Genomic DNA, 18,026 nt, shown 5'->3' on the forward strand with positions numbered 1-18,026 from the left:
TGGCTTCCCATTCTTTTATGGTTCCCACAGTGCCCAGGGCCTTCTCTGCTCACAAAGAACTTCAATGCTGGCTTTTGACGGAATCTTTCCCCTTTGTATCTGTCTCTGCGTCTCTCAGCATCTCTGTCTCTACAAGTCTCTGGCTCTCTCTTGTTTCCCAACATCCTTCCCGAGCCCCTGGGGAGCAGAGCTGGGGGGCCGGGCAGTGGGAACCAGACTGCGTCCTGTTCTCACCAAGGACAATAAGGGCCGGAAAGGGCTGGAGCCAAGGCCTGGCGCGGACTCCCTTGCTCCCTGCCTGTCCTGGGCACCCCCCACCCCCCAGTCCAACCCCGTGGTGCCCCCTCCCTCCAGTGCCAGTCTGGGAGGAGTCTAGCCTCTGCCAGGGGTTAGGGAGCTCTCTCACACCCCCTTCTCACTGCCCTCCTCTCTGGTAGCATCACCTCCAGCCCCAAGACCTGTGCCTCCGGGGCCAGGAGCTGCTGGAGTGTCCTCCCCGGCCTGGCTCCCCACACATCTAGGGCCCCCTCCCCCTGTATTATTTACTCCTGTTTCCGGAGCTGGTGGCAGTGCTGGCAGGTGGGTGGGTGTCAGGGCCACGTGTGAGGGAGCAGGAGGAAACATCTGGCTTCCCTCTGTCCTCCAGGGGCCACCACCTCTCTCTCCCCCAGGCCTCCAGCCGCTGGGGTGGAGTGGAGCCCAGGAGAGCAGGGGCCAGGAGGTGAGCGCCTTTGCCCCTCCCACCTCCAGGCCTCCAGAAGCCATGATGGCCTCACGCCCCCTTACTTAATGATGGTTATTAGTGGGTAGGATACCCCTGCCAGGGCTAATTGGTAGGTTAAGTCCGAAACACGCAACTAGGCACCCTGGAGATAGGCCCCAATCTGCCTTGTAAATGCATCTGTTCCCTGAGGAAGGGGTCATTATTCCTGAGCCACTCACTGTCCCTGGTGTCTACGCAGTGGGTGGCAGGGTGCTTAGATCGCTGGGCCTGACCCCTGCTCTCCGGCTCTTCCCCACCCTTCCCTAGCCTGGCCCTGCCCAAACTCTCATCTTGAAGCCAGGGTGCCCTCAGGTGGCCAGATAACCCCCACCCTGGGTGTCTATGCTCCCTTGGCTGGGACCTGGCCCTCTGCCCACAGCTCCCACCCCAGTTAGGAGGAAGTCAGAGTTTGACAGAGGGAGCCCTAGAACCAACTCAGCCTCCCCTTAGATCCAGGGTCCATTTGGTCACCCTCCCCCAAAGGGTCCCACATACCACAAGCCCCTAACCATCACTAGGTAAGTTAGAGCCTAGAGTTGCCATTCCCTCTCAGGGAGGCTCTGGTGTCCCTTGAACGCTCTTTGCCTCCGCTCCCAGGGACACTTGCTTCAGACTCCAGCTCGAAAGGGGCCAGTCCTTCAGGGCCTCCCAGGCGGGCTTCCACCCAGACTTGGGCCAGAACGGTGAGACCCAGCCGCAACCCTCCCTAGCCCTCAGGGCAGGCTTGACCTGCAGATTCGAGCTCGTGGCACCCTCTGCAGGCATCCTGGGCACACTGCACAGCACTCCCCCAAGCTAGGGACTGAGGAGCATGGGGTCTGGGATTCCCGAGTGGATTGGAGTGGGTGGGGTGGTCTTCTAATTAGAGAGAGGGGGCTCTAATCCTTGACCAGAACTCCTTCGAGTCACTTCTTCATCTCCACTGGGACTTCATCCCTACTTAGACACATCCCATGTACAGTATTTTGTTGCCAGAGGGCAGGTTCTGCCAACCAACCCAGGTCTTCACTGCCCACGATCAAGCACTGTGCAGGATACAAAGCTGACCACGGCGCTGTGCAAACCCTAAAGCCCATGCCATCCAGCAGAAAGGAAGGTGCTCGGTGCCCTCAAAGGACAGATACTCTGGACAGAAAGGCACCCCTCAGGGCAGAGCACAGAGTAGGACCTGAGAAGCCACATCATTCCCATCAAGGTTGGCTCCAAGGCCGATGGCTTTGTCCCTATCGTTTTATATGCTTTGCTAAAGCGTAGCAAGTCCCTATCTATTGGCTACAAGCCAGAGAAGAGAAATGGAGGCACCTGAACAAAGAGGATGGGGCAATGATCAACCTTGGAGTCTTTCTAAACCCAGATTATCTGTCCATGCTGGAGCTGAACAGATGGGTCCAGGAGGGCAACATCAGTAGGGACCTCCCTCCCAAGGACTTGGAGCAGAAAGGCCAGGAGGCTTGTTTGCTCGGGGTGGGGAGTCAGAGTAACAAGACCCCCAGAGGTGTAAACGAACTCCACAGGGAGTTGTAGGGGTGAAGGGTTCTCTCCTTCCCTTGTTCTTCTGTTCCAAGATCTATTCCACTCTGATAGGCAAGGAAGGCTTCCTGCACTACAGCCTTGACCCCTTTTCCGAAAGGTCAAGACGGCAGATCATCCACGCACTTTTCTTCCACGACGAGACTTTTACACAAGCACTCACGGCACTGACAGCAGTCAGTAAGTATTTGCTAGAAACAACCCTCGGAGGAAGGCAAGCCCCCCCATCCCCAAGGCCTGGAAACAGCAGGTATCCACCTGCCACACCACCAGGCGCACCATGCACGCATCGGCGGAAGAGGCCACAGCACGTCACACTCACGGAGCTACAAAGAACCAACTTTATTGGACACTCAGGGTCAATTTCTCTTTTTGCCCTTCCCCGTGACCTTGGCTGGTGTGAGGACGGGAGCCGCTGCCTGGTACAGAGCGGAGGAGATCTTGTTGATGTAATACAGGCCAAGCATGGAGAAGATGAAGCTACACGGGGACAACAAAGAGGTCACAGCATCGGGAGGTACGCTGCCGGCCCGGTGTCTCCCGGGGCACACAGCAGCATCAGGGGAAGAATCCTGGGTCAGGTTTAGGAAAATGGGGAAGGGGACAGGAGGGAGAACGGGGGGAGGAGGGGACGGGGAAGGTCTGGGATCATTACAGGAGGAATTACAGCGCCGAAGGACAGGGTGCTGCACCCCTTCCCCAGCCGTGAGGCACTTACCAGGTGGTGACGCAGACTCGGTGGATGAGGCCAGATGCAAAGAGAGCCAACAGGAGGCAGAGAAGAACTGGGAAGGCAAGAGGGGACAAGGAGGGCGGTGGTGGGAATTGGAAACACCAGGCATTCATATGTGGAGTCTAGGAGAAATCGGGGGCCCTCTGAAACTTGGGGAATCTGCTTGGAGGAATATGGCTGGACATCAGCAGGAGGACTTCAGATGCCCTTAAGGATGCCCAGGACATGGAGGGAGGAGACGCATGCTCGTTACCAGCTCTGTCCCAAATATCACTTCCCTATCCTGACTCTCTTCCAATATAAAGGAAAAGGGAAAGTGATACAGAGTCTGAAAAGCAAGGTTTGCTCCCATTTGGAAAAGAAAGGTAAGGCCTTTCCAACAAAAGCCAGCCACTAAGGATCAACTCATTAAACTGGCTGGCCAGTGGTTGAAGCTGAGGGCCTCACTCCCTGGACGCAGGATGGAGGGCCGGGCGTCTGGACGCACGTGCCCATGGAGGCAGGAAAGGGTCTCGGGATTATCTGGTGTAGGACCAGAGAGAAAGTGAGAGGCTAGACGGCTGGGCAGATACCACCTGCCCAGCTGGGGAGGGCGAAGGGGGTCAAGAATCTTGGCTCACAACAAAGGTTTCTTTCAGAAGCAAAGGAAGACAATACACATGGAAACAAAATCTCAGAGATCTTGAGGCTGCTGGAAGGGAGAAGCTCCGGAAGGCTGCCACAGGGCTAGGTGGAGGGCACACGAGCTAGAGGACGCAAGGACTCAGGGCAGCGGCAGGTCTGTGTTCTACCAGATGAAGGTTCCTCAAGAGGCAGCATTTGCTGCCACCTTCAAGCTTGTGACATTGCTTAGGTGATCGGCCTTGATGCCTCAGTTGCTTTATGAACTTAATTCTGCATAAATAACTAAATCAACACTCCATTACATGAGCAATAACAAGTATTGTTGCAAAGAGAAAATAACCTAACATTTATTCTACCTTGGTCAGGATTCCTGCTGACATAGAAATCTGCTATAATATTGAAGCTCTTCACGATCATCTCCAATAAACAGAACCCAGTAACACTGGTTCAACTTCACATCAAGCCCCTCATTGAACTCAGTCCTGTTTCCTCCCCACACCTCCCCAAGGACTCTGCAAAGCCAGCCTGCACCGGCCCAGTGTCCTCAGAGACCCCTGGGAACTAGGCTTCCTGCTCTCAGGCCTTCTCTTCCAGCCCCGAGTCCAAGAGCTCGGGGAGGTGCTGGATCCAAGGCCGGCACCCCCCTCCAGACGGGCTTAGGAAGCCCATTCCCTTCCGAACAACCTTTACCAACCAAGCACCTGAGAACTCGGTACCGTGTTGGGGGCGCTTAGAGCAGATGGCTGAAGCACTCGACCCCCACTTTCACTTACTCTCAGGGAAGATCTTTGCTTGGAATCCTTTGCCAAAGACGAGATTCTCCAGATTATTGAAGGCCTGGTGGAGGGAGTTAAGGGCAGGCCGAGCGGCAGGGCAGAGCGGCGGGCCCCCTCCCCCCGCAGCGCAGGAAGGATACGGTGAGCGAGAAGACGAACAGGCCGGAGCCCAGCAGGCCCCCCTGGATGGTGAGCCACTCAGTGGAGGCCAGCTGGCGACTGTACATCTGCATCCCGGCGAAGAGCAGCAGCGACAGGAGGGAGGAGAGCGCCAGCGAGGTGCCCGTGCCCACGGCTGCAGGGGAGGCGAGGACGCGAGGCGCGGGGTCCGGCCGGGCCCTCCCCCCCGGCACGGCGCACCCCCGCCGCGACCCCCGGCGTCCCCGCCCCGGGCTCCCGCGCCTTCCCGCCCCCCCCGGGGCCCGGGACACGTCAGCTCTGCGGGCAGAGCACGCGGACAGACGGTCCGCCCCAACCCCACCCCACTAGTCCGTCGGGGGATCCCGCCAGTCCCGTTACCCATCGCGTGCTGCCCCCGGGCCCAGTAGGCGCCTCAGGCCAAGGAACAGGGTAACCGGACCGGGGCCGTCGGCCGTGCGCATGCGTCAGCCCCACTCGCGGGCTCGCTTCCCCTCACGTCCCGCTCGCGCTCCCTCTAGGCGCCCGGCCGCAGCGTCCCCTGCCGGCAGGGAGGAGATATTGCGTCCAAGAGCGGCCTTGGCCACCGCCCTGGTCCCTTGCCGTTCCCCGCACCCCGAGCGTCTGCTGCCCTCAGAGCAAGCCGCTGGGCCCATGGCCCATAGCCTCTAGCCCACCTCTGTCTTCTTTGCCATATACGTCATCTCTAGTGCCTGTTCCTCACACCTCCCTCCCCCATGATCATTGCCTCGCATCTCCCGTGGACTCTTGCCCAAACCAAAATCTAGTCCTCCTATTCTGGAGCTTATCTTTCTCTGAAACTATCCTCCCGTTTTATATGAGTAAGATTAGGGAGCCAGTGAAGAATGCGAACATTAGAAATGACTCCCCCCTCAAATACCATGCCATGTTACCCAACCCCCCGACCATCTTCTGAAAACCACGTGGGGAGAACTATTTCCCACCTCCTACCTCGACGGGCGCTGTTCGAGGCTGTCCCTGGAGCATGCGCAGTGACATCTCACCCCCACCCCTCCCCACACCCCCCACCGGGCTCCTGCTTTAAGCCCGGGGTTCGCAGCCGCAGCCGGGATCGGGCACCCGGGGGCGGGCGGGCATGGTAGGGCCATGGCTGAGGGTGAGGATATGCAAACCTTCACTTCCATCATGGATGCACTGGTCCGCATCAGTGTGAGTTAAGGTGGGGTCGAGGGGAAGGGGAGGGGGAGTATAGGGGTCCGGGGCAGGCCGGGACCTTGGACAAGTGGAGATGAGGCAAGATGCTGGGATGTAGACAGGGGGCTGGGGATGGCAGAAAGGACTGGGAGGGTCGGGGTGCAGGTTGGAGAGGGTAATCCTGGGGCATCCCGGAGGTGAGTGCCGTGGAGGCGTCCATCTGCTAGGGCGTAAGGAACCGGGAGCTGCCCGGATGCTGCGGGTGGGCTGGGGTAGCCGCCAGCAGTGCACCAGGGCTGGGGCTGCAGGGCCGTGAGGCTATGCTATGAGGAGGGGGCATGTGTGAGCTTGGATATTTTCCAAGAAAACTGAGGATAGGTGAGGGGCGATGAAGGAGCCGCCCCCAGGGTGCAGTTCCAAATTTGGACCCTTCGGCGAGACCCCACCCCACCGCGCCCCCACTCACGGCTGCCTCCGAGCCCGCGGTTGTCATGGCAACCCGTGCCCGGCTCTCCCAGGGGCGGTGCCAACCCTGCTCCCCCCCACCACTTCCTTCCCCCTCCCTGCCTGTCCCTCCCTCCTTTGTGTCAGCTGCGCCCCTGACCGGGATGGCTGCGAAGAGAGGGACCAAGGTGAGGTGTGGGGGTGGGGCATAGCTTGAGGACCCCCTCCACCAAAAAAGGGAGGGGTACTTCCGGTGGGGAGGGGGCAAGTAGGCGGGCGCTTGTTTCCCCCTCGCTTGGGGAGGGGGTTGTGGCTAGTCAGGTCGCGCCGAGGGAAGGAGCGGGAGGGCCGGATGGTGGGGGAGCAAAAGGGAATGGGTAGTACTGGCGACCCGAGGGGACGGCTGGGGAAGTGAAGGATGGGGAATGGAGGCTGGAGCGGCCGCAGGCTCAGCCGCGGCAAGATGATGGACGCGGTGAGCAGGAGGATGGAGAGCGTGCGGCGCCTGGCTATAGGGAGGAGTCACGCCGGGGAAGGGGGGGTTGCCAGAAAAGGGGGCGGGGGTCTGCACCAAGCTGCAGAACGGGCGGTGTCCTTGAGAGAAGCTGGCGGCCCAGAGATGGGGGGATGGGGGCAAAGGCCAGGTGAGAGGGGCTGCAGGCCCAGCGCTCGCAGGGGGAGTGAAAGGGGCGGGGCTTGAGGCTGGGGGAGGCAGGTGCTCCAACCAGGAGCTCCAACCAACCCTCCGAAGGCTCTAGCTCTCTGCGGGAGGAAGACAGGAAGGGGCCGGAGCTGGGAAGGTCTATGAACCAGGCTGGTGTGGGTGGGGGGTGGGGGGGGGGAAGCCCGAGGTAGCTTGCCTTGCCCCTTCCTGAGACCCCTGGGGTTTCTAAGGGCAGCTGAGAGGCCTGCTGAGATATGCCCGGCGTCCCTGCTCTGACCCAGCCTTCTGCTCCCTCCACAGACGAGCATGAAGAACATGGAGAAGGAGCTGCTGTGCCCGGTGTGTCAAGAGATGTACAAGCAGCCACTGGTGCTGCCCTGCGCCCACAATGTGTGCCAGGCCTGTGCCCGGGAGCTGCTGGGCCAGCAGGGCTACATAGGCCCTGGTGGGGACCCCAGCTCCGAGCCCACCTCTCCTGCCTCCACCCCGTCCACCCGAAGCCCCCGCCTCTCCCGCAGAACTCTCCCCAAGCCTGACCGCCTGGATCGGCTGCTTAAGTCAGGTGGGGCTGGGTCCTGGAGGGCGGGGGTGGGGATGCTGGGATGTCCATCCGGTCAGGGGCCTCTGTCTGTCTTGCAGAGGGTGAAGACGCGGCTCCCACGGGCTCTAATGTGAGCTGAGCTCTGGCACAATAAAAATTACTGTTTTAATTGAACATAACTTTCCCCACGCTCGACCCGCTGTAACTTCCAGCCCCTTCCCTCGGGCACTTCCACAGGCTTTGGGACGTATCCCGGCCGGAAGCGCGGTGCTCTGCACCCCCAGGTGCTCATGTTCCCGTGCCCAGCCTGCCAGGGTGATGTGGAGCTGGGGGAGCGGGGCCTGGCGGGGCTGTTCCGGAACCTGACCCTGGAGCGTGTGGTGGAGCGCTACCGCCAGAGCGTGAGTGTGGGCGGCGCCATCCTGTGCCAGCTGTGCAAGCCGCCGCCGCTAGAGGCCACCAAGGGCTGCACCGAGTGCCGGGCCACCTTCTGCAACGAGTGTTTCAAGCTCTTCCACCCCTGGGGCACCCAGAAGGCCCAGCACGAGCCCACCCTGCCCACCCTCTCCTTCCGCCCCAAGGTGAGCCAGTGGGGAGAGGGGCCTGAAGTGCTGGGTGGGTGCGGGCGCTGGCACAGGGGGCTTCCCAAGGGGGGCGGGCCGAGGTGGCCACTGCCAGGCTTCTGTTTCTGTAGCAACTACAAAGAGGGACGGCATCAGTCTTTAAACCTCTCGGAGCTCCATCTTCTCGTCCGCTGAATGAGAATGATAAGATCTGCCCTGCATCACGCACGCCCTGGGGGTTGTTGAGGGGATCCCACGAGGTAGTTTGTGAAAGTTACCCCTAGGCTGAAAAGGTCTGTGTGTATTCATTCATTCATTGAGCAAATATTCATTCAGCACCCACCTGCCTGGTGCTATTCTCGGCCTTGGGGATGGGCAGTGAGCAAGATGGACAAGGTTAATTATTAGCCACAAAGCAGAGATTAATCATCATCATCCTTGCTGTTACCGCACATGCGGAGGTGGAAGGGAGGGAGGGTGCCGGCGAGCGAGGCTCCCGTCCATGCCGGTGCGCGTCGCCAGGTGGCACTGCGGAGCACCCCCAGCGGGGCTGCCTGCCTTGTTCAGGCCGGCAGGCCAGGCTGCTCGTGCTTCTGCCCGAGGTCAGCAGCCTTAAACCCACCGTTGGCTGATGATGTCATAGCTCTTTCTGTCGCTAGGGCCTGATGTGCCCGGACCACAAGGAAGAGGTGACCCATTACTGCAAGACATGCCAACGGCTGGTGTGCCAACTCTGCCGGGTGAGGCGCACCCACGGTGGGCACAAGATCACCCCAGTGCTCAGCGCCTACCAGGCCCTCAAGGTGAGGACCCCGGCTCGCTCCAGCCCGCGCCAACCCACACTCACACCCTCTCACACCTCCTCCTAACGGCTGGCTTCTGCTGAGCTAGGCATGATGCCCACCTTTTTCTTTCCCCTCAGGACAAGCTGACAAAGAGCCTGACATACATCCTGGGAAACCAGGACACAGTACAGACCCAGATCTGTGAGCTGGAAGAGACCGTGAGGCACACTGAGGTGAGGGAGGGCATGGAGGTGGGCCCTGGGCCCCACCCGGGAGCGGAAGCAGGAAGGGGCTGTGGAGCGGCAAGGCCCAGTCATCTGCTTGACAGCTCAGGAAGCCTGTATGGGGTCCATGGGTGTGTCGAGGTTCTGGTTAAACCAGGTTGGCAGGAACACTAGTGCCCCAGACCAGGCTGTCCCTGGGGCTACAATGGGAACAGTGTGGCTATCACCCAGGACCAGGACAGCCTGGAAAGCCCCAGGGACATAGCTCAGATGCCCTCAGGCTCAGCTGCCTGCTGAGGATGGCACACCTCCCTGGAGCTAGGGCGAGGCTCTGTCTCCCGTACCTTCTGCCAGGTTGCTTGAATCCACCGACATGGGGACGGACAGTAAGCATGGCCCGGAGGCGGGGAACATCGTGCCGAGTGGGCGTTAGTGCAGTCACGGTCTCTTTTCTTTGGGGGACTCCTTATGGGGTCAGGATGATGGTGTGGGCATCCAGGAAGGGTGGCATAAAGTGTCAGGCGTTGAGCCCATCTGGGTGGACAGGTGCCTTTGGAGCCGTGGGCCTGGCCCCGTTGGAATGGCTGCGTAGGACTTCCCTGGATCTTTGGTGATCCGAGGGAGGCTAGCGCAAGTGCTGCCTTCAAGAAGACAGTGAGTGTTGCTGTCTGGGCAGGTGAGTGGTCAGCAGGCCAAGGAGGAGGTGTCCCAGCTGGTGCGGGGCCTGGGGGCTGTGCTGGACGAGAAGCGAGCATCACTGCTTCAGGCCATTGAGGAGTGCCAGCAGGAGCGCCTAGCCCGTCTCAGCGCCCAGATCCAGGAGCACCGGAGCCTGCTGGATGGCTCGGGTCTAGTGGGCTATGCCCAGGAGGTTCTTAAGGAAACAGACCAGCCTTGCTTTGTGCAAGCAGCCAAGCAGCTGCACAGCAGGTACGCGGGGGCACGGGGCGCGGGCTTCCGGGGGGCAGGGGTGTCATGGGTGGAGCCGATGTCTAAGCTGGGTCTGTACCAGTGCCCCATGGAGAGATGGGTCCTGAGGACTGTCACCAGGCCAAAGTGACACCCAGCTTGCCTGAAGGGACTGGAGGTGACCCAGAGCAGGTGCCCAGGCTCTAGGGACAGGCGAGGCAGAATCAAGGGGAAGGGCAGCTGCCCAGACGGGAGGGCCTGACCCTCGCCTGCCCCCCTCCCAGGATTGCCCGAGCTACGGAGGCCCTCCAGACGTTCCGGCCAGCTGCCGGCTCCTCCTTCCGCCATTGTCAGTTGGACGTAGGGCGCGAGATGAAGCTGCTGACAGAGCTTAACTTCCTGCAAGGTAAGGAGGTGGCCGGGGTGGCCCCGCGCCCAGTTAGAGCCTTCCTCCCTTCTTCCCCAGCAGCGGGCCCGGGGGGCAGCGCCCACCAGGGACCTCCCTGGCCTCCTGCCCAGCCTGGCCAGCCGCCCCTCCCACCTCGCCCACCCAGCCACACCGTCCCACCGCGCTCAGCGCTGCTTCTCCCTCTCTTTGTTTGTAGGCTGTGGCCATCGCGGACTCTGCTCCGGAGCACCCCAGGCAAGTCAGCGGCCCTGCCCCGGGGGCCCTGCCCTGCCGCCCCCACACAGCTCGGCCACCCATTCATTGCTTCCTTCTCTGTCCTGCCTTCACCAGACTCTTGGTCCTGCCCCCTACCCCCCACCAGTGCCCTCTGACTCTCTCTGCCTGCCCTAAGCTCCTGCCTAGTCCTTGCCCTTCTGACCTTTTGTCCTTGGGATTCTTGCCCTCTGGACTTTCCTTCTCTTCCCCTTGATCTTCGCCTCCTGCCATCTTCAAGCTTTTGCTTGTCCTCTGTTGTCCCCTGTTTTCTGCCTTGCTGGCTCTCACATCTGTCTTCCTCCTCTTCTGCCCCTCCTTCCTGTCCAGTGCTCTTTCCCCAGGCTCCAGTGGCCTCTGCCCACCTTTCCCTGGGGCTCCTCTTTATTCATAGAATAAAAAAGTCCTAGAAAGAAGGGTCCCCATCTGGTCTAAGACTGTTTTTGACAGAGGAGGAAACTGAAGCCCAGACTTGGGAAGCGACTGCCCTAAGGCTGGAGTTGGGAGAATGGCCGGCCAGAACCCGCAGGAGGCTTCCCGCCCCCTGCGCCCCAGCCTCTCCCCTGCTCCCTTGGGCTCTGCCCTGCCCGGCACCCAGATGGCCTCGCCCCCAGTTCCCTCTCACCCACACTCACCCCCCCGGCCCCCGCTGCTTTCCCTTTTCCTGCCTGCCCTCCTTGCTAGGCCCATGACCAGGCCCTGACTGACCCCCGCTGTCTCTTCCCACAGTGCCCGAGGCTCCCGTCATCGACACGCAGCGCACCTTCGCCTATGACCAGATATTCCTGTGCTGGCGGCTGCCTCCCCACTCGCCACCTGCCTGGCACTACACCATCGAGTTCCGGCGCACCGATGCGCCTGCCCAGCCGGGTCCCGCCCGCTGGCAGCGGCGAGAGGAGGTGAGGGGCACCAGTGCCCTGCTGGAGAACCCAGACACAGGCTCTGTGTACGTGCTGCGCGTCCGGGGCTGCAACAAGGCCGGCTACGGCGAGTACAGTGAGGACGTGCACCTGCACACGCCCCCGGCACCCGGTGAGCGGGCAGGTGGGCGGGCGTGGGGCGCGCCGGGACCCCCCGGCACCCGGGGAGCGGGCAGGTGGGCGGGCGCGGGGCACGCTGGGACCGCCTCGCCGCACTAACAGCTGGCGCTGGGTGGGCGCTGCGGAGCAACACAGTGGGCCACGCTCACCAGCTCTGGAGCTAGACTGCCTGGGGTCAAATCCCCACTCTGCCTCTTGCCAGTGGTGGCTCTGGGCAAGTCGTGGGCCCTCTCTGAACTCCAAATCCCTCTTCTCCAGCGATAATAGCAATGTTATTGTTGTGAGAATGAAGCCGGTGAGCTTCCAGCTCATAGTAAGGGCTCAGTAGAGGCTAGGAGAGCGACTCTCCAGAAAATAGCCTGGCCCCTGGGGCGCAGGCATAATACCATACCGGAGCATCACCGCCCAATGGGGTGTAAGGGCTGGGTGTGAGTCCCAGAGCAAGCACTGGAAGGTGTATGTTGGTGGTGGGGGCCAGCCATAGGAGGGGTGGGACGAAGCACTGCAGATCAGCTGGGTCGGGGAGACTGGTTTCTGGGCCCACTAATCCCCACTAAAACTCTTCCTGGGGTCCCATGCCCCTTTGAGGTACCCCCTTCTTTTCTCCTTGTGTCCCCCATTGCAGTTCTCCAGGCCCTGGTCCCTGGAGCCCCCGCCCATCCCTTGGCAGCTTGTTTCACGTTTTGAAATCTCCCAGTGTCCTTTGCTGACACTTCACGACCTCCATGGCCTGGGTTTGTCCCTCAAGGCCTTCCTTTGTCACCCCTCCCCCACTGCAGTCCTGCACTTCTTCCTCGATGGCCGCTGGGGCACAAGCCGAGAGCGGCTGGCCATCAGCAAGGACCAGCGAGCAGTGCGGAGTGTCCCGGGGCTGCCCCTGCTGCTGGCTGCTGAGCGGCTGCTCACTGGCTGCCACCTGAGCGTGGACGTGGTCCTGGGAGATGTGGCCGTGACCCAGGGCCGCAGCTACTGGGCCTGTGCCGTCGACCCAGCCTCCTACTTGGTCAAGGTGGGCGTCGGGCTGGAGAGCAAGCTTCAGGAGAGCTTCCAGGGCGCCCCCGATGTGATCAGCCCCAGGTCAGGCCTCTCTGGGGGTGGGGGGTGTGAAGGTCCAGGTGGGGGAGCTGGAGACAGGATAGGGGTGGCAAGGGGAGCTCATGCTGGTTGGGTGGAGCGGGGGAGTTTAGGAGCATGGATGCCAGGCTGGGGCCTGTGGCCGGGGCAAGCGTGGGCTTAGCAGAAGGGCTTGGAGAATTGGTTTTCGGAGGAGTGTGTGACTGGGAGAGGGCTGCAGGAGAGGGAGCCATCCACTTGCCCCCACCTGTCCTCAGGCCCACCAGACCACGTCTCCAAGAGCCTCTGCATCTCCCAACGCCCTGTTCCAACGTGCTTTCTCGGCAACCCCCTCTTTCTTCCCTTCACCACGTCTGAGATCCTTCCCTTAAAATGTCCACCTCCATCCCGTCTATCGCCAACATGCTGTTTGACACCCCCCAACGCATGTGCCTCCCCGAACCCTTCCTCCCAGCACTCTATCCCTGAACACCCCATTTCTTCTCAGCGCTCTCCCACCAACACTAATCCCTCCACCCTGTGGCGCCCCCACCCCCACCCCACCTCCCTCCCAACACCCAGCCTTCTCTCCCCAGTCCCTCAGTGACAAAGCCCTCATCCTCAACATTCTTGAACCCTCCCCAGACCCTCCCCAGCACGATGTCCCCACGTGGTTCTCCTCTCCACCTTCTTGTCTCCTGTCTCCTCACAGCATCCGATCCTCACCTCCCTCCCTCCTTCTCTGTCACCTCTCCTGCCAAGGTGCCTGCTTTCAATACCCCTGTCCCCCTGGACTCACAGCCCAGCCCTGTATTCTAATGCTCGTGTCCGTGAAACGTCCTCTCAGTACCCCAGATCAGTCCTTTCAATCACTTGCTCCCCAACGTCCCATCCTTCCAACGTCTCAGCCCTCTGCCCCCCACCCCCACCCGCACCGTACTCCACCCCTCCCTCTCCCCCAACACTCTCCTACCCAACTCCGCTCCTGCAGGTACGATCCGGACAGTGGGCACGACAGCGGTGCCGAGGATGCCACGGTGGAGGCGTCCCCGCCCTTCGCTTTCCTGACCATTGGCATGGGAAAGATCCTGCTGGGGTCCGGGGCCAGCTCCAACGCAGGGCTGACGGGGCGGGACGGCCCTGCAGCGAGCTGCACCGTGCCCCTGCCGCCCCGCCTGGGCATCTGCCTGGACTATGAGCGGGGCCGCGTGTCTTTCCTGGATGCCGTGTCCTTCCGCGGGCTCCTGGAGTGCCCCCTGGACTGCTCGGGGCCTGTGTGCCCCGCCTTCTGCTTCATTGGGGGTGGTGCAGTGCAACTCCAGGAGCCTGTGGGCACCAAGCCTGAGAGGAAGGTCACCATCGGGGGCTTTGCCAAGCTCGACTGACCGTCTCTGGCCCCTCCTGGGCCCTGGCCCTCCAGGCCTGCTGAGCCGGGTTATTCCTCCGGCAGCTTCTCCCCAGACTCTTCCTACCATGTCTTCCTGTCCCTTATCCTATGTCTGTGTATTCCCGGGGCCTTCTCTTGAGCAAGGGACTCTCCCCTGCTCACCTTTCTAGACGTCCCCCATTCTCTCCATTGCCTGTTAAGCCAGGCCCCAGCCCCCACCAAGTCTCTGGCCTACGCCCTGCCCTTGGCATCTCACCCAAGTCACGGAGAGAGCCCCTTCCCCATTGCTGTCCTGTGCCCCTCCCCAGGCTGACTGGGAGGGAAGGCACCTGGAACACTGGGCATGACCCCCAGCTCTGTGCTCTGCCCTCCGCCCTGCCAAGCTCCCTGCCCCATCGACGCTGAGCTACAGCCTTGGGGCGGGCAGGCTTTTTGGGCAGACACTGCTCAGGCACTCCCTGGTGAGAAGAGGACCCAGTCATCCTGCTTGACTTGTTGGGGTTCCCACAGCCCTTGGCCGCATGCCTGTTTTTCTCCTCCTTCCTCTTGCATGCTTCACCCCCTCCTGCACCTATATGCCAACGTGCCAAGTCTCCCTGGGGGCCCCAGCGGAGGTTGGGTGTCCCCGGTGGGTTGGGCTAGGTAAGGCCTCTGGGGCCCGCTGCTGCCCCCTGCAGTGGGCACTGGCCAGGTCTGTGCCAAGCAACAGCCGATCTTTTCATGGTTTCTCAACAATAAACGACATTGCCAGGCACACCTCTGCCTTCCTTGAGCCCGACCGTCCCTTTTCATTTCTGTGCTGGGCATGACACGTGGGAAAGAGCCGGGGAAATCCGCTACTGCTCAGAGCAGGGGTGCTCAGGGGATCTGGCGCCTGAGGGAAGGAGGTCCCAAGCAGGTGCTCCTGAATCTCCTGCCACACACATTCTGGCTCAAGCCCCCGCCGATGGGTGGCCTACTGGGGGCGCATGGCACTGGCGGCTGCTGGCCATGGCAGGGCCCAGGCCCCCAGGGCATGTGGTGAGAGGGGCAGGCACTGTGCCTGGGCCCAAAGGGGTCAGGGAACCAAAACAACTTCCCCATTCCCAGGGTGCCTGGGGCACACCCCGCCAGCCAGGGAGGGGGCTCCACCAGGCGCCAGCATCCGGCTCTGATGCTGTGCTTATCACGGCCATGTTGACTCTGCCTGTTATCGCTGCCCACACACTTACTTCACACCCTGGCAGCTAAGATTAGAGCTTCTGGGGGCACCAGGCCAAGGGGAGATGAGGGCGTGGCTGCCCCCAGCCCCCAGCCCAGGAGAGGGGAGAGCCCTCCCTGCAGGTGCAGGCGGAGCTGGGTCACACTGGCCTCAGGTCATGCTGGCCTCCAACCAACTCAGTTTCGTTTCCTCCTTCCTCTTGTGCCACCAGGGATGGGAAGAGGTGACCTGTGGCCCAATGTCGTCTCCTCTCCACATCTGCTTTCCAAATGAACCCTACTCTTGCCTTCTTCGCCCCCCCCCCCCGTCTCCCGCAAAGACCCCTTACAAACCCCACACACACATATTCTGTCCCCCCCCAATCTAAGGGTCACAGATGACAGATCCAAAGTTGGCAGTCAGCACAGAGGAGGGCCCCGCTTTATTCAGCCCCGGTCTGGTCTGCACTTCCATCTCAGGGTTTTCTGGGCCGGGCTTCCTGGGAGCCACTGTCCCAGGCCTGTCCCCAAGGGGCTCGGATGGGCTTCAGCAGGGCGGACATCGGTTGGGAGACCTGGTGGGACTCGTGAGCAGCCTGCCGGAACTCCCAGCTCACCAGCCCTGAACAGAGTTGAGAGGAGAGGACTCTGGCAGTGAGGAGCCTGGGGGAGGCATGAGGCACTGGCGTCCCAACGCTCGGTGGTGGCGGCGGGCAACGTGCTCCTACAAGTTGGCGGAAGTGGCTGATGGGTTCGGGTTCACATAAGAGAACCCACTGCCCCCGTTGCCTGCAGAGACCTAGGTGGGGAGAGGAGACCCAGGCTGAGAGGCGGTAGCTCTCCTGGGAGAAAGTGCCTCCAGGGCTCCCAGATCACACCCCAGGTCCGGGAGTCTAACTCTCAAAGGGTTAATTCGGAGGCACCTGCCAGGAACCACCCGGCAGCCAAGTGACTGTAAACAGGGCCCAGGACTGCTCCTCCCCACTCCGCTCCCCTTCACTCCCTCCCCTTGGCTCTCATCAGCCCCCTTGTCCTCCCCTACTGCCCCGTCTCCATCCATCCTCTGCTCCTCCAGCCCAAGCAGGTGTGTGTGTGTCTCTGTTGAGCTGGGACAAGGAAGTCCCAGGGCGAAGGAAAACAGGGTCGAGGAAAGGAAACTCCCCTCCCCCACCCGCAGTGGCTCTCCAGCCCTAGGTGGCCGAAGTAATTATTTACTAGGTCCTGGAGAGAAAAGCCAGGTGAGGGAAGAAGGAGGAGGGCTCCTTGCTTCCTCGGGCCTCCCAAGAACCCCATGGCACCAAGCTCACCTGGCTGGGTGAGACTTCCTCCCCCACACCACACACACCCCCCATTCCTGCCGGCCTTTCTAAATCGACCCTCCACTCCTGGGAGCTGAGTGGGGCGGCACAGGCGCTCATTCCTTCGGGAGTCCTGCTGGAGGGTTCCCCTGGCGCTGTTCAGCAGGCCAGCGAATGCTGTTTTGGAAATGCTGGTCGTGGGGACGCTCTCTCTCGAGATCCCCTTCCTCCCAAGGTCCCTTCCCCAGGCCTTCCCCCGACCCCAGCCCCTCTGACCCCGCCCCCTTGCCAGGCCCTCCTCAGCCTCTCACCTCTTCTAGGTTCTCTGGGCTTTCAGAAGCCCTGCCCAGCCCAGGCTCTGCCTCCCTGCCCCTGTGGGGACCCTCCTACCTCCTCATAGGGGCTGCGTGTGCTGCCTGGTGGCACATAGCGCCCATGGGTATGGTAGGTGGGGTACTCGCTCATAGGGTGGTAGGCGTCGCGGGTTGGAAAGAGGTCCAGCTGCCTACAGTTCTTCCGATGGCACCGACACACAGCCTGGGGAAAGGACATAATGGGGGTCGTGGGGTTCCTTCCAGCAGGGGGCCTCTGGTCAGGCCTGGAGACCCAACACTTACCAGGGCAATGACGTAGAGGATGGAGAGTGCAACCAGGACACAGACCAGAACCAGCAGGGCGATGCCCCAGCCAGGTACCCCAGAGCTGGACTGGCTGGCGGAAAGGAATGACACATCTTGCGCTAAACGGAAACGTAGTGGTCAGAACCTTCTCCCAAGGGAGGTGACCCTCCCCTTCCTAGCACCCTGGGGAAGAGCAGGAGCCTGGGTGCTGGAGAGAGAGGCCCTGCAGGCGTGGTGCTGGGCGGCAGGCGGGGACGGTGGACTCACCACTAACACCTGAGACGGACAGGTTATATTTGGCTAGCTCCTTTCTGTGCTCTTCAAACCGTGCCTTCACGGCGCAGGCATCGGTGACACCCTCGCGGAAGGCCAGAATTGATTCCACCAGCACAGATCCTGCTCTGGTCACAGGGAAACGGGCCCAGCTTCAGGTCAGCAATCCCCCGACGGCCGCGGCAACCTCCACTCCTCCCCTCCACACGGCCCACGCCCAGAACTGTACCTGAACTTGATGTTAGAGACACCCAGAAAAGTTTTCTGTTTATAAATCTGCAAAAACTGGGGTGAGAGGAGAAGGAATAAGGCTTGAGGCAAACAGGTCAGGCAGTTTGGAGGCTGATGCGGAGGGAGCACGGAGCACAGGAGAGAAAAGACACCTACTCACCAACTCAGAAATGTTTCTCAGCAGCTCCTGGTAGTATTTGGTGCTGGGATCTTCCAGAGAAGAGTTAAACTGGAGATTCAAAATGGAAAAGGACAGGAAGAAGAAGGAGATCCTAGAAGACAACAGGGGAGAAGTGCTATGATTGGAGGAGGTGGGAGGTTCTACGCTATGGTGAGTGCTACCAGCAATAGTCCAGGTGCTGTGGCTGGCGGGGCCGCCGGTCGGGGATGAGGTGCCACGGGAGTCTGGGGATG

General features: G+C 61.3%; 3 protein-coding genes across 3 annotated transcripts in view; 1 reads left to right on the top strand and 2 right to left on the bottom strand.

Annotated features, from left to right (window-relative positions):
• Positions 1-2,620: 2,620 nt before the first annotated feature.
• On the bottom strand, positions 2,621-5,101 carry KRTCAP2 (keratinocyte associated protein 2). The gene is made up of 5 exons (XM_021681993.2): positions 4,946-5,101; positions 4,567-4,721; positions 4,424-4,487; positions 3,012-3,078; positions 2,621-2,773 (listed from the first exon to the last, which is right to left on the bottom strand). Exons 1-5 carry the CDS (start codon positions 4,947-4,949, stop codon positions 2,653-2,655), a joined length of 411 nt encoding a protein of 136 aa, XP_021537668.1. The 5' UTR covers positions 4,950-5,101; the 3' UTR covers positions 2,621-2,652.
• A 591-nt stretch (positions 5,102-5,692) lies between these two features.
• Positions 5,693-14,009, top strand: TRIM46 (tripartite motif containing 46). The gene is made up of 10 exons (XM_021681991.1): positions 5,693-5,755; positions 7,149-7,410; positions 7,627-7,970; positions 8,612-8,755; positions 8,875-8,970; positions 9,638-9,891; positions 10,155-10,276; positions 11,261-11,563; positions 12,351-12,648; positions 13,616-14,009. Exons 1-10 carry the CDS (start codon positions 5,693-5,695, stop codon positions 14,007-14,009), a joined length of 2,280 nt encoding a protein of 759 aa, XP_021537666.1.
• A 1,905-nt stretch (positions 14,010-15,914) lies between these two features.
• Positions 15,915-18,026, bottom strand: part of MUC1 (mucin 1, cell surface associated) — a 2,773-nt gene continuing 661 nt past the window's right edge. Inside the window, exons 2-7 of the mRNA XM_044916002.1 lie at positions 17,773-18,017; positions 17,611-17,666; positions 17,376-17,509; positions 17,106-17,227; positions 16,879-17,025; positions 15,915-15,989 (exon numbers count right to left, since the gene is read on the bottom strand). Coding sequence (XP_044771937.1) covers positions 15,915-15,989; positions 16,879-17,025; positions 17,106-17,227; positions 17,376-17,509; positions 17,611-17,666; positions 17,773-18,017 — 779 coding nt within the window. The remainder of the gene's footprint in view (positions 15,990-16,878; positions 17,026-17,105; positions 17,228-17,375; positions 17,510-17,610; positions 17,667-17,772; positions 18,018-18,026) is intronic.

The sequence above is a fragment of the Neomonachus schauinslandi genome, chromosome 6 (genome assembly GCF_002201575.2).
Source record: "Neomonachus schauinslandi chromosome 6, ASM220157v2, whole genome shotgun sequence".
NCBI classification, from domain to species: Eukaryota; Metazoa; Chordata; class Mammalia; order Carnivora; family Phocidae; genus Neomonachus; species Neomonachus schauinslandi.